This window comes from Carlito syrichta, unplaced genomic scaffold (genome assembly GCF_000164805.1).
Source record: "Carlito syrichta isolate Samal-C Ts95f unplaced genomic scaffold, Tarsius_syrichta-2.0.1 Scaffold303179, whole genome shotgun sequence".
Taxonomy (NCBI): Eukaryota; Metazoa; Chordata; class Mammalia; order Primates; family Tarsiidae; genus Carlito; species Carlito syrichta.
This window is the reverse complement of record NW_007247275.1, coordinates 808,303-822,793: the sequence shown is the minus strand read 5'-3', so window position 1 is coordinate 822,793 and position 14,491 is coordinate 808,303. Positions and strand designations below refer to the sequence as shown.

The window sequence follows — 14,491 nt, the reverse complement described above, 5'->3', positions numbered from 1 at the left end:
ACATGTTGAATTTGAGGCGGTGATGATGACAAGACATTGAAATTAACATGCCAATAGATATTATAATACAGACTGTGCTTAGAAGTAGCCAGATGGGAAAATATTGATTTGGGCAACATCAACTTAAAAATTAATGAGTTCTCCTGGGAATAATAAGGATGGAGAGGGAAGATGGCCAAGAGCTGAGACTTAGGAAATGTTCAAGGGGGGGAGGTGGAGGTAAGACCTGGGCAGAGAAGTGGAAGAAAACCAGAATCATCAAGTTCTGCCCACGTGGCTGTGTATTTTGGCAGAAGGTGGCCAGAGACTCAATAACGCAGCAAGGGTGTTAGAGAATGCCCTTAGATGGAGTTGGGGCTTTAGTGTAGATGCAGAATGACTCTCTTTTTCATTGTTATTGAATTCCAAGTGGTAAGATTGTAAGACTCAATGGAATATTCTAGGTCCATTTTTGTTCTTTGGCTATTAACATCCAAACATTGTTCTCAGGGTATAAGTTTTAATAATTAGTTTTGTTTTCTCCTCTATATCATTTCTCACCAAGTAAATTTTGAAGAACTCTGAACTCTCACCCCCAGAAAGTGTCACAAAGTGAATAAGTATATTTAAAATGCAAAGGACTTGCGTTTTGCTATTAATTCTGCCATTTATTATGGGGCAACTTTGAGAGAAACTTGTCTATAGTTTAGTCTCACAGTTTGTAAAGTAGGATTCATATTAGCCCCCTCTAATCAGCAAAGGGGTATAAAGATTTAAGTTAATGTTGTAAATGGTTTTGCTCCCCAAAGCTGGGAAGTACTATAGGCATGGACAATTATGTTTATGTGTAATAGAAACAACTTGTGTGTGGGGTAGGAATTCATTTCAAACATTTATGGGACACTATAACTAGCTTTCTTTGAATTTCAAAATGATGTCTAAAACATCTTTCAGAATTGTAATTGTTCTATAGTACTTGATTGCTTTTATTTCCAAATGGCTTTGTTTCCCTAGGATGCCCAAGGCTGGTATCTGTGGTGCCAGGAAAACTGTTAGTTTGTCATCATGAGTCCAAATGATTGATTTTTTAAAAGTTTTTTTCATAAAAGTAATAGGTGGCAATTATTTAAAAAATCACAAGTACATTCAAACATAAAGGAGAAAAACATGATGAGTTCACAGCCTCCAAAAAAACCGGCAAGACCATTTTGACGTATTTCTTTCCACTGACTGATTTGAAAAAAACAACCAAATGGATGCTTTTGCATCCATGATGTCATCTGATGCTCTTGCCAACCCTCTGTGGTAGATGATGGCCCATAGCCTAGCTTGACTCACCAAGGATCTGAACGACATGGAATGCAAGCAACTTGTCCAAGATCACCGTATAGCAGGGAGTGGATGCAGGACGTGTGTTCTGACTCGAAAAACTACAGCTACTTCCCCTATACCAGGTTGCATCTTGATAGTTGACCAGGTTGCATCTTGATAGTTTACCAGTCCTAGGCTTTGAAAGAACCTAGGTTCTGTTTCGATACTATTTTATCAATGTGTTTATGTGGCAGCCGCTTGGTGTCACCTTCCCAAACATAGCGGCAAATCTTCCTTTCACTTCTTTACAGAGACCCTTGTAGCCAATGACGCTACAATATAAATACAATGCAATACAGTATAAAAATAGTTCAACATATTGTTTCTGTCTTCTAGAACACTCTGGAATACTTAGAGGGGTCTTCCCATTGCTTAAGAATCAACTATTTTCACATACTTCTGCTTTTTCATACTCTCGTAAACATGGTCAGCGAGCTACCTTGTGCTTTTATCTTGCCTGCAGTTGTTGCATCTTCTTCTCCATCTGAACAGATAGCAATGTTGGAAGAGAGGTGAGTGGAAAACACACCTGTTTGCTGGTATTTGGAGCCCCCAGTGATAAACAGCCATCCTGAGCCTTTCAATACTGCTCTAGAATGACATGATTATTCTTCCAAGATTCAGATTAAATTTTAAAAGTTCTATGAGTAGAATTTATTTTTAAAACAGTTTTACATTTATAGAAAAATTGGCAAGATGGTACAGATGGTTCCCAAATACCTCACATCCCATTTCCCATATTAACATCTTACATGAGCATTTGTTACAGTTTATGAGCAAATACTGACATAATATTTTTAATTAAGTGTGTGTCATTCACTTTTTTTTGGCTTTTACCTAATGCCTTTTTTTTTTCCGTTCCTCATTCTCCTCCAAGATTCCACATTGCGTTTAGCTGTCGTGTCTTCTTATGTTCTTTTTGTCTGTGACAGTATCTCAGACTGCCCTGGTTTTAGACGATGTTGACCATTTTGAGGAGTACTGGTTAGGTGCACTTTAGAATGCACAACTTTGGGAATTTATCTCATGATTAGACTGGTTTTATGGGTTTTGAGGAAGAAGATCACTGATGTAAAGTGTCACGGTCATCATATAATGTCAAGGGTGCAGACCACGCCCATAACCAATCACTGCTGAGGTTGACCTTGATCATCTGGCCAAAGTAGGGTCAGTCAGGTTTCTTCACAGTAAAGTTACTCTTTTCAGATTAACTTTTGCCATTGGTTCTTTGGAGGATCCTTGACCTATGTTATTTTAAAATCGCACCACTAATTTCCATTTAGGGGGTGTGCAAACAAAACAAAAGAATGACGTTGTTATTTGGTTAAGACTGAAAATGTAAATCCAAACCAAAGAAAAGCTTTGTCCTTCACGGGAGCATCACTGCCATAGTTCCCTGTAACGAGGCGCTACTCAGTTGGTTCTGTAAAATTTTCTTTAGGTCTGGGATATTTGGGGCTGATAAAAATGCTTAATGAGTTTCTGAGGCTTTGTCCCTGGCTTCTTTTGCAACTCATCATGGACACCTCAATTTGTTTTTTCTACTTGGATTTTCAAAATAATTTTATCTTCATTCTACTTTTGACACAGATTGAGTCTCCTTTTTTAAGGGCATGTAGGTGTTCATCATTATTTCCCTTTAAAGTCAGACACCCGCTCAGACACAGAAAAGCAGACACTGCATATTCTCACTCACGTGGGAGCTAAATGATCACAAGGATGGAAATAACAGACACTGGGACACCAATAGGGGAGAGAGGGGTTAGTGTTCAGAAACTCCTGTGGGACACAATGTTCACTATCTGGGAAATGGGCCATCCGATTCCCAATCCCCACCACGACATGGTATGTCCTTGTAATGAATAAGCCTGTGTACCCTCGAATCTAAAATAAAAAATAAAATCATTTTTTAAAAATGTCAGAAGTCAGCCAGGCTCGGTGGCTCAGCCTGTCATCCCGCGCCTTTGGGAGGCTGAGGTGAGTGGATTGCCTGAGCCCGTGGGTTCGAGACCCGCCTGGGCAGCAAGACCTCATCTCTACAATAAATAAAAAAAACAGCTGGGCGTGGTAGTGCATACCTGTAATTCCGGCTACTCGGAAGGCTGAGGCGGAAGGATCGCCGGAGCCCAGCAGGTCGAGGCTGCGGTGGCTGGAAGCGGCCACTGCACTCCAGTCTGTGCAACAGAGTGAGACTCCAACTCAAAAAAAAAAAAAAAAATGTCAGAAGTCTAGGTGTGAGGTTTACATTTTCTCTTGACGAATAATCTAATCAGAACGTTTTCCTAATGGCCCAACGGGTAGCTTAGGTGGATACTCACAGGTATCCACCTGAACCCCAGCATTTTCTCAGGATCAATATGTAGCTGTGATTTTCACATCGATAGTGTGGTTTGTTTATACAAACGCTGCCTTGAAGTCTAGAAACTTGGATTCTGATAGCCTAGACTGATTCATGCATTAACTTTTTGGAAGCCATTTACTACATTGACTTATTTGAACTTCCTTAACCCAATGAGAATCATGAGGGGAGAGAGTGTGAGTTTCATTTTGTAGAACATAGAGCCCCAGATGCAGACTTTGACACAGGTCAATGAATCAAGGAGGAATCTGGACCAGGGCTATGTTTTTAGGCCCCAAGATATCCCTTGTTCACTGTATATATCTTAGAGCTGCTGCATCAGTCTCTTTCTCTGGTGAATTGAAGCCCATAGGTGTGGGGTTCAGGGTGGTATGGACTTGGTTCTCCTTCTCTCAGGGTTTCCCTTTGTAAGTTAGCCAAGGGTAGGTTGGCCAGAGCAAAGATGGTGCAGGACTTGTGAGGGCAGCCAAGTTCGGGGTGACTCATGGGAGGATCTGACGGGTGTCTTCTTTGCTGGATTTCTCTAACCTTAAAAGCTTTTGTTGCAAAGATTATTGCCTGAGGAACTGGATTGATAGCTTCCCTCTTGACCAGCCTTAATCAGATCTGAAGATGACAAACTCAGATGAGGAGACACGCAAAGTTGGCACACACATCCCATGGGAAGGCAGAGCTGATCATCCAGAAGATAACTGTTAGAACCCAAAATAAATAATATGACTCTGTCCACTATGAGCCTGAAGCAAACTGGCCATTTTATTAAATAGCAAACTGCAAGTTGTATATTTTAGGTCCAGCAGCAAAAAGGCTGGCCGTTCCTCCCAGTGTAATTCTATCTACATTTCTTATTTAGGTAACTATGAGTTTTGTAGATGCCCAAATGTATATTATGAAAAACAAAATGTATGCAAACTGTGTGCTTTCTAAGGTCATATTTCCCCCCTAGGTTTCTCAGGCTTGAATGTATGCATCATTCAAGTCCTGCCTTTATAATTTATCAGTAAGAGCACTCCATAAAGTACATTCTGATATCTCACAGCTGTGTATAATATATTCTGTCTACCCATACAGTAGAAATAAAATTTTTATTTGCATCATCTAAAAGAAATACCAGTGTATAAATACATAAGCAAAGCTCATAAAAAAACGGTCTTCTGACTACAGATACTGCTGTGGAAATTTTGTGCAACCAATTAAAAAGCTGAGAGATGGCTTCATTATCCATGCACATAGATAATAAATACTGTACTCAGCAAATAGCACAGTTACTCAATTTCTTAAAAATGTTGCACCACATTCTACAAGTGCTACCACAGTCTGCCTCTAAGTTTTCCTTGGAATATTTGTAAATCAAGCCTCTTTGAGGAAAACACTTTTGCCAAAAAAAGGGCTTCTTTTGGAATAGGATACTGGAATATGTAGATGAAATGGGAAATGTTTCTGTGGTTGAATTATTTTGCCTTCGGGAAACTCAGCAATGCCAACTGCCACCAAGAGCCTGGAAGGAAACAATCCAGAGAACTGAGGATGCTCTTTTTGTTTGATTTGTGCAGCCTCGGCCTGATTACGAAACAGGAGTCCACATCAGCGCCTCCCCAGCTTCCCCAAAGTCAAGGTGTGAAGTTACTACCTCTCTTAGACCCCCCGGCTGGCAGAGGTGCATGCTAATGTCTCGATAAGGAGACCTGAATTTCATGCGCCATCTCCTTCCTCCTAAGACATAGAGCTCCTCAAGTGAGTTCTATTAAGTGCAAAGACTTTTTTCTCCAAGGATGTGAGGCATGGGTGAAAATCTTCCAGACGTTTGGAATTGTGGCTGGAATACCCATGTGGAAATCATTCTGTCCTCCTCATTGCTAAGGTTGGGTGGGGGGTGATACAGGACACCAGTTTTAGCATCCTTCCTCTGTCCAACGTAGCCGGCCCTTGAACAATGGAATTCGTGATTACTCCATTTAACAATTCGCTGGTGTCGGAAACTCAGAACTACCAGGAGTAGCTTATCATTGAACTCCTCATTTATGTTTCTGTGGAGGAGCTTTTTTAAAGGCTTGCGATCACTTTCTTGACCGTTTTAGCTGACTTTTCAAAGATTGCAATGATGTCCACGGTGACTCCTTGGCGTGTGGTGTGGTTTTCAGTAGTTGTGGGGAAAAGTTCGGATGGATCTGCAGTTTTCACTCCATAACTGCAGATATTTTAAAGCTGCCATAATCCAATTCAAATAACGTGCCAGCGCTCTTATAAATTCAGTTAATTGCACTCTCTAGTCTGGCTTTGCAAGAGCTGTATAGCTGGATCAGAACTCACTTTGTTTCTGTACATTCCAAGGTGTGAATCCCACGGGCTCCTGAACAGAAATCCAGGTCTTGGCAAAGCTTTGAGAATAACGCCAGTGAAACCAGCTGATGAGCCCTTTGCACAGTCATGTGATCTTCCTTAGGTCCACAGGCTCTCTTGTTTTATAGAAAAGGAAAGCAAAGGGGTTCATCCCTAGAGACTCAGTTCATCTCAGCCCTGAGGGCCACGTGTCCTCTCATTACTCAGCCTGGGCTTATAGTTCTCCCTCTGCCTCCTCGCCACATGGCCAAGGGTCTCAGCTCACCGCTATGCCATTGGCCATATTTCTGACTTTTGGTTTGTCCCTGTTTCCCATTCCCTGAGCCCCTGCTGAGATCTCTCCCTGTGGCTCTCTGTGGACTTAGATGGTTCCTCTTCAGGTCTCAGCTTCAGTGCTCCCCAAGCCCCACAGAAAAAGGCTTTCCTGGCCCATCCAGGAAGGACCATGCCCTGCCGCTCTACTATCAAGCTGTTTTTTCTTAATTTTTAAAAAAATTTGAAATGATATTTGATTTACTGGAAGGTTACAAGTATAACACAGAGTCCCCATAGTCCTGCAGATTCCCCGTGCTTGGTGCTCTCTGAAATGGTTTCGTTTGGCCGTCTCCCTTCCAATACATGAACGCAAGATATAAGGGCAGCTTTATCTGTGTCCTCTCTGAGATGCACAGGACTCAGAGATCTGAGCCTTCTGGAGTAAAGCCACCTTCAAGAGGTGAGGGTTCTGGCAGTGTAGACAGAGGGAGCTGGCTCCAGGTGACATGAAGGGACCTGAAGAAGAAAGAATGGACTTTATTAAAAGAAGCCATTAGTTGCAGCAACTTGGATGGATTTAGAGTCGATCATACTCAGTGCTCTGTCACAGAAACAAAGAACAGCGTACCCTATGTTCTCACTCATAAGCAGACCTTGAACAATTATAATATTATAAGAAAGCGATTAGCAGTAGTGGGAAACTGTCAGGAGAGGGGGAATGGAATTGGCAGTCGAGGGAAACTGCTAGGGGAGGGAAGGGCACATCTTATCAGCAAGGGTACCTGCATAATCAACGTTTGTATACCTAACCCTGAACTATACCCGACATCTTTATAATAAAAAAAAATTTTTTTAAAGCCATTAGATTTAGAGCCACTTGCTAGACTCTCCATCACCAGGTAGACAGTTAATAAATACTTTCCAAGTCAGGAAACAAGTGGGCAAACAACTGGACCAAGGAGCTGCAACTAAATAGTGGTAGAACTGGTACTGGTGCTGGTGGTGGGTATGTCTCACCCCAGAGTCCTGCTGTACTGCCTCTGAGCTCACAGAAGACTATGATGAACTCAAGCCATGGAAGGAGGTCACTTTTCAAGGTCTCCACACTACCGCTGGCTGTCTCCCTGTAACCCAGAAGGGCTTCCAGGGTCTTCCACTCAGTCGATCTTCCACCTCCAGCCAACCCTCCACAGATGTTGACAGGTGTGACCACCAGAACCAGCATCTCTGCTTTCTCCATTGGAACCCTCATCTCTTGCAAAGGGGTTCATCCCTGGAGATTCAGTTCATCTCAGCCCTGAGGACCATGTGTCCTCTCGTAACTCAGCTTGGGCTTATAGTCCTCCCTCTGCCTCCTCGCCACATGGCCAAGGGACCCAGCTCACCGCTATGCCATTGGCCATATTTCTGACTTTTGGTTTGTCCCTGTTCCTCACTCCCTGGGCCCTCAACCACAGAGAGTTTTAAACGCTTTTGTGACCAGCTTGAGAATTTTTCGAAGAGGCTGTGTCAGACAGTTAATACCGGAGTAGTAATCCTTTTGTAACCTGAATATAACTGCAGACTTCCACATCGAGCATGATAAAATGGTGTGGATTTAAAAGTATTTGGGGAACTGTAAAATGTCTAGGATTAAAATTTCAATACCATTTGTGCCCAATAAATGGGAACTCTTTAGTAACTTAAAACTGTGCTATTATGACTCAGGTCTGAAAATTATGAGTCCTGCTTGAAGAAATGGGAAGAACATGCGAGAGAATCTGGGCCCATCCTTCACCTTGAGGAATATACTGTGGTCATACCAAATAGCAGGAACATGACCTCATAGGAGAGCAAGCCCAGAGAAATTACCGTATTTGTTAAGAAAGTGATACACTCTCCAGAAGAGAAAAATGTTATACTTTCCACTCGGATTGTTTATGGAAATGGGGCTAAATTGAACCTGTGTCGGTGTATTAACTGGTTCAACAGACAGGTCCCCAAGAAATAAGATCATATAATAGTTTATTGAATGACTTGATTTTTTTTTTTTTTTTTTTTTTACATAAACCAGTCTAGTCAGTCTGAACTGGAAAATTAATTTTGTCTATAGAATCACTTACTAAAGCATATAAAATTAGACTCCGTAAGTACAGAGGAGAATTGGCATTGTATTTAACAGATTCGCTGGAACTTAAATAAATAGACTTAGTCTTAATACAGCTAAAGCCTTGAGACTTTTAATAGGGAGTGGATCTTAAGTATTAATTCGTCACTTCAAAAGTCACGTTTGTGCATTTTAGTTGCTTATTGAAGGACTGAATTATATAGCTTGACTATGATAATAACCCAGCACGTGCTATAGGTCTTGAAGGCATAAATTGACTTTTGTTTCCTTTAAGGTCCAAAATTTTAATGGTCAGATTGACAGAGAATTCATCAAATTTAACATTCATCATGACTTAATGGATTATATAGTGTTTCCCTGAGCTTACTCGACTTCCAAATATTTTCACTGTGTCATTTATATAATAAGCTTCTGCTGCCAAACTCTTGCCGATGGGAATGAAAAATGGTGCTGCTTTTCTTTTGATTTAGGGGTGAGCTTATGGGACCAGAGAAGTGCTTATGAAGTCGTCAGTGCCTCTTTTCTGAATGGAGACTTCTGGATCCCAATAAAGAGCATCGACTCAAAGGTCAGTTCTTTTCTTTTTCTTTTTTATCCCCCCCCCCATTTTGCGATTGCTGAAGTGCTAAAAATCACACTAACTGCACTTACATCCTTTTAGTCAAGTTTTGTCTTTACCTATTTTAATAACTCTGTCCTCGTGGAAAGAAAGCTTTTTTCTTAAGAAGATAAAATGCAAACAAATTTTGATGTGGCAGTTCTGATGAGTGACTTAGCATTACTTGCATCTATTGAAAATTGTTTTTCAGACAAACACTAGGATTACAATTCCAGATATATAGCTTCTATGTTTGGCTTACTTGAGTGAGTGATGAGATTTTTCTATATTCATGTCTATTTAATCAACATTTGGGGTTTTTTAAATTGGTGATAGAAATATCCTTATGCAACTTAAAAACTTGTGCAGTGGGTTTTATACAGTCTAAATTTTGCATACCCTGATATGTTTGATTTGAGCTTTTTATGATGTAAGAGAATAATATAAAAATAATTGAAATCATAGTGACTAAATTTAATATTTCGGTGAGTTTTATTTGCAAAATTGACATGACTTTCTTAAATTTCAGAACTTGTAGGAACAGTTGGAAAGTGATAAAATCTATAAAACATGAGCTCTTTGGAGAGATCATACAGATGGCTTTGTCCTTGTGTTATATGGAACTATTTTTAGATCATTTTTCATAATAGAAAACAGACATTTTAAAGAACAGTTGAGATTGCGAAAATCCCCTGCAGTTTCCTGGAATGGGCCACCTTTATGTGCGGAATGATAAGATGATTTACATCTAGAGAGCTTGCATTTGAAACTGAGCAATAAGAAAGGTTGGTGGTTTGATTAACGGAGCCAAATGCCAAATCTTCACTCCTTAAAACATATCTGTTTCAATGGGGATTGTTACAAATGAATACACAAAGTACAGGTCAATATGGTGGTCTTGATATTTCCTGGAAGAAAAACTTAAGATATTAAAGACAATCTCATCATGCTATTGATTTGCAAAATTAGAAATAACATGATAGATTCAGAAAAAGAGGAGCGTACTGTTTTATAAAGAAAGTCTGTTTAGAATCTTTACAGGCACGAATAATATAAAAATACACAACAATCTGAGGTTTCCTGGATGGTGGAAGCTATTACTGGAATGTTCTCTTGGGATAGAGTTGCCAGATTTAGCAATAAAGATATAGAATGCCTGGTTAAATTTTGATTTCAGATGAACAATGTATTTTATTTTTAGTATAAATATATTCCATGCAATATTTGGGCCATATACCTGAAATGGCCCAAATATTGTGGTTTACCTGAAATACATGTTTAGCTGGGTGTCCTGTCTTTCATCTGGCAACCCTCTGGAGGCATAAAAGCAACAAGCTGCTGAGGGTTATGGGCTCACCCTTGGAGTGGACAGGTTCAAGTTTACTCTGCTTCTTGACATCCACCCAGCTTCCTCTTTCCTGCCCCCCAGGCGGACATCACGAGGAGTGGGAGGTGGAATTGGCACGTCTACTGCTGGCCAAGCTTACTACCTGTCAATTGTGGGACATGACACCATCTCTGTATAAAACTAGGAAAAGCCATCATTGTTTGGTAGATGTCCCAAATCCTCTGAGATGCTACCTCCAGGATTAGAACCATGTGGGTGGAAGTCCCATACCTTTTGTACTAAAATCCCTCGAGTTACTGACATTATGTAAGGGAATAGGTCCCTAGGTGAGTTGGGAACAGCATTTTATTGTAATACCATGGGGATTCTCCCAACATGTAGCTTATGGCATCAGCAGACGGCTCTATAATTACAATATATACTTGTATTTGGTGGGAAACGACCAAAACCCTGCGTGAAAAGGGGTGCATATCAATGTCTGTGACGCGTGTGTACTATTCCACGGGGTGGAATAGCAATGCCGGCTAGTGGTGTGCTTGTATCTGTCCTTGTTATCAACAGCAGTCAAGATTTTAAACTGCAACAACAAAGTGTATTTTCAAGTATACAAACCATACTCATGTCGGTGAATATTTTTACAGGACAACTATGCCGGTTGTACTTCAGAAGATAGACTTTTAGATTTGCTTCTTGCTCTCTGCTTCCTTCATTGAAGTCAATGTTTAATTGCGCACCCATTATGTGCCAGGTGCTAGGTGTGCCATCAGTGAAGAAGGCAGGCAAGCTGTCTGTCCCCTGCAACTTACATTCCAGTGAGGAAGACGTCAATAAAATAAATTCAGATCGTGATAAGGGATAAGAGAGAAACAACAAAGTAGTTGAGTGGCCAACAGGGGAGATTCATTTTGACAAACTGGCCAGGAAAACCCTTTCTAAGAAGATGTTAAGATATTGAACCTTTTCAATGAGTTTCAAAGAGCCAACCATGAGAAGATCAAGTGGTGAGAGTCTAGTGTGTAAGGAGGAGAAGAGGGTGGATGTGTCTGGATCATGGGAAATGAGACAGACACACAGACTTGGGGTAATGTAGGAACAGCAGAGGCCAAAATTCCCCACAAGGCTCCTTCCACATGGGACCTTGCTGTAGAAATAGTAGCCGATAAAAAAAACATGCTTATCCTGAGATGCTGACTACTGTAATGGTTAAATATTTTTATTTAACATAACATTAATTTTCTGTAACTATTCCTCCCCAGAGGTGACATGGAGCACTCACAACCATGAAATCCGTTCCTGATTTATACAGAAACCCCTACCTCTTTTTTTTTTATAGCATGGATTTTATTGTTCATAGTGTGCAATAACAGTTTTAAATGCAATTATCAGAATATTTGACTCATCTAAGGAATCACTGAAATTACGCAAATCATAGTTTGGGGCCTGTCCCTGGAGGATGCCTTAAACTGGCCAGAAGAGACAAACACAGCCCATTCTCAGGCATGGAACCAGCCTAGGGAACGCTTCTGGGTCCAGGGACTGGGAGGGTGGGAGACTGGATAATCACAGCAAGTACAGACCCTTACAGAGCCCTAGGGTCCCACTTGGATGTGATGGGCCTTATAGCTTGCTAGGATGACCTTTTGACCTACATGCCCTGCTGGGGACAAGGTCTAGAAGTTGACAAATCTGTTGCTCCAACCTACAGCAGGCAGCAACCACCAAGGATCATGAAACCTCCATGAATGGATGGCTTAGTGCTGGAATGTGGGCTGGGCCAGGGGCTCACACCCACCAAGATGTGGGCTCCGCTCTGGTGCCCACCAGGCAGGAAATGCTGCTGACTTCCTGGGGCTCTTGTGCACCTGAGACGCTGTGGGAGTGCATGCTTAACCCCACTCCTTGCTTGGATCCCTGTCAGGGGCAGAAGTGGGGGAACAGGGTGGGCGAGGACTGGCAGGGGATGTGGGAATAGAAACGCCTACCTCGTAAGCATCGAGAACTGCCTCCCTCTCTGTCCTGGGTGGTCGCACAGGCCTCCTCACTGCTGTCTTCGATCCCCTTCTGGGTCCCATGCTGATGTTCCATCCCAAGCCCAGTAGGCTGGAACTGGAGGTGCAGAGAGACGGTTGGCAATGCCACGGGAACCTGAGACTTGGATACTCTCATGCAGAAAAGGGACCTGAGACTCTGAGTCATGTCTTTTCGGCCTTTCCTCTGGATGACTTTCCAAAGTTGTCTCTCTAGATTTCAGATTTACCTCCTCAATCCTGCTTGAGACCTTCAGAGGATCCTCGTGTCCACAGCATGAAGGCATGCTCTAGGCTTGGCATACAAAGCACATCACTGAGTGGTCCAGACGCACTTGTCAATAACCACCGCTCCACCCCATGGCCTGCACCCTCCATGCCCTCTCTCCCCATACCAGGGAGGTACTTTTATTCCTCCTGGGACACAGGTGTTTGAGGCTGCCCTTGTGACCTACAGGCTGTACTCGTCCCGTAAAAAGCAGTGACGAGTTCCTGGGGATTTCATCATTCATTACCAAATCTTAATGGTATGCCTGCTGTACCCTTGGTGCTGGAGCTGCCTATCTGCCCTGGTGGGTGGTCAGGAGAGACCTCTCTGTGGAGGGCGACCTCCGAGGGTGACCCAAACGATGTGACGGGGGAGCCAGGCATGTGGAGATCTGCGAAAGGACATCCAGGCAGAGGAAGAGCAAGCAGAAGGCTGGGACAGAGGGAGGGAAGGAAGGAGTCCAGATGAGGTAGAACTGCTATGAGAAGGTGCCTTGGGAACTGGAGTCGGGGAGTTTAGTGAGTTTCAACACAGAGCTCTGCCAGCTGTGCAAAGACTGCAGCATGCAGTCCAGAATGAAAACGGAGAGTGTTGAGAAGGCTGGTGCAACCGTCCAGGACGGGGAGCTCAAGCTCTGCTCATGTTCAGCAGCGAGAAGAGCACAGACTGGGGATATATTTTGAACGGAAAGTCCATTGGACTTGCCAGTGGATTGGAGATGTCAAGGATAAGCCCTGTGTTTTGGCCCTGGCTACACAGGTAGGAGGGGACGCCATTTTCAACACCCCCGAAGAGAAAGCACCCCTTGTTTGATTTGGTGTTTATCACATCCTTGACTTACCAAGGACACTGGTTCCCAGCCTGGCTGCATGTTAGAGTCACCCAGAAACTTTAATAAATAACAGTGTTTAACCTCTAGTTGTTGATAGTTAATTTTAATGGGTTTAAGGAAAGCCCAAACATCTTCCTTTAACAAAAAAAAATGCCACTAGGTAATTTTAATGAGCACATAAGGTATTTTTAACGAGCACACACTTGTGGAAATTGATGATTCGTACAACACCACAGTACTGGTCAACTTGATTCAGCTGATTGAGGCAAAACTGCCATCAGGTTCTCTTTCTCTCTGAATGAGTTTTTAGTATGTCCTTTCCAATTCAAGAGTCAAGTTGTTCTGTCACTAATCTCATATACAGTGGAAAGAGTAGAGAGACAGGAAAGAATGTGACCTTGTACATATTAGAGAGTTTGCAGCTTTTTGTTTGCTTGCTGTTTTCTACAACACAGAGGTGAGCTTATCTGCTTTCCCTTCTTCTTAGGGTCATCAGAAGAATGAGAGATGAAACAATGGCTATAAAACACATTAGAAACTTAACCCCACTGCCTACACGTAAGGTGATACTGAAAGTTTAAAGTGTCTTTAGGACCAGGCTCTAATTTCATGTCTTGAAAAAAAATCAACCCTGGAACCAGGGAAGACGTGTCAAAATGTGATTGATTGTGAGATGACCTCAGTTGAGCTCAGCCTTTAAATACTCCAGGAAATTTCCAATTTCCAGCTTTCTTGCATGAGAATGAAATTATAGAAATAGCATGTGAAGTGGAAAATAAAAGGCAAACCAATTAGAACATGAAACCAAAGCTTCCCTGCGCCTATGGCAGGTCTCAAATATCAAATATCAAATAGCAGCTAATTAAAATGGCAGAGGCCCATTCTGCTCTGTACGTTTCCATTTGCTTTTGTTCCCAGCTGAGAAAACGGAGCCCTGCCTGCCGTCCCCATTCATTCCATTATGGCCAGACTTCCCAGAAGGCCAAGCCACACTCACTTGCTTACCC

At 42.2% G+C, this 14,491-nt stretch overlaps 1 protein-coding gene across 1 annotated transcript in view; it reads left to right on the top strand.

The window, feature by feature from the left end:
* The first annotated feature begins 1,773 nt into the window (after positions 1-1,773).
* The window catches only part of ADAM12 (ADAM metallopeptidase domain 12), a 332,164-nt gene continuing 319,446 nt past the window's right edge, over positions 1,774-14,491 (top strand). The window contains exons 1-3 of the mRNA XM_021712307.1: positions 1,774-1,862; positions 6,721-6,764; positions 8,882-8,979. Coding sequence (XP_021567982.1) covers positions 1,774-1,862; positions 6,721-6,764; positions 8,882-8,979 — 231 coding nt within the window. The remainder of the gene's footprint in view (positions 1,863-6,720; positions 6,765-8,881; positions 8,980-14,491) is intronic.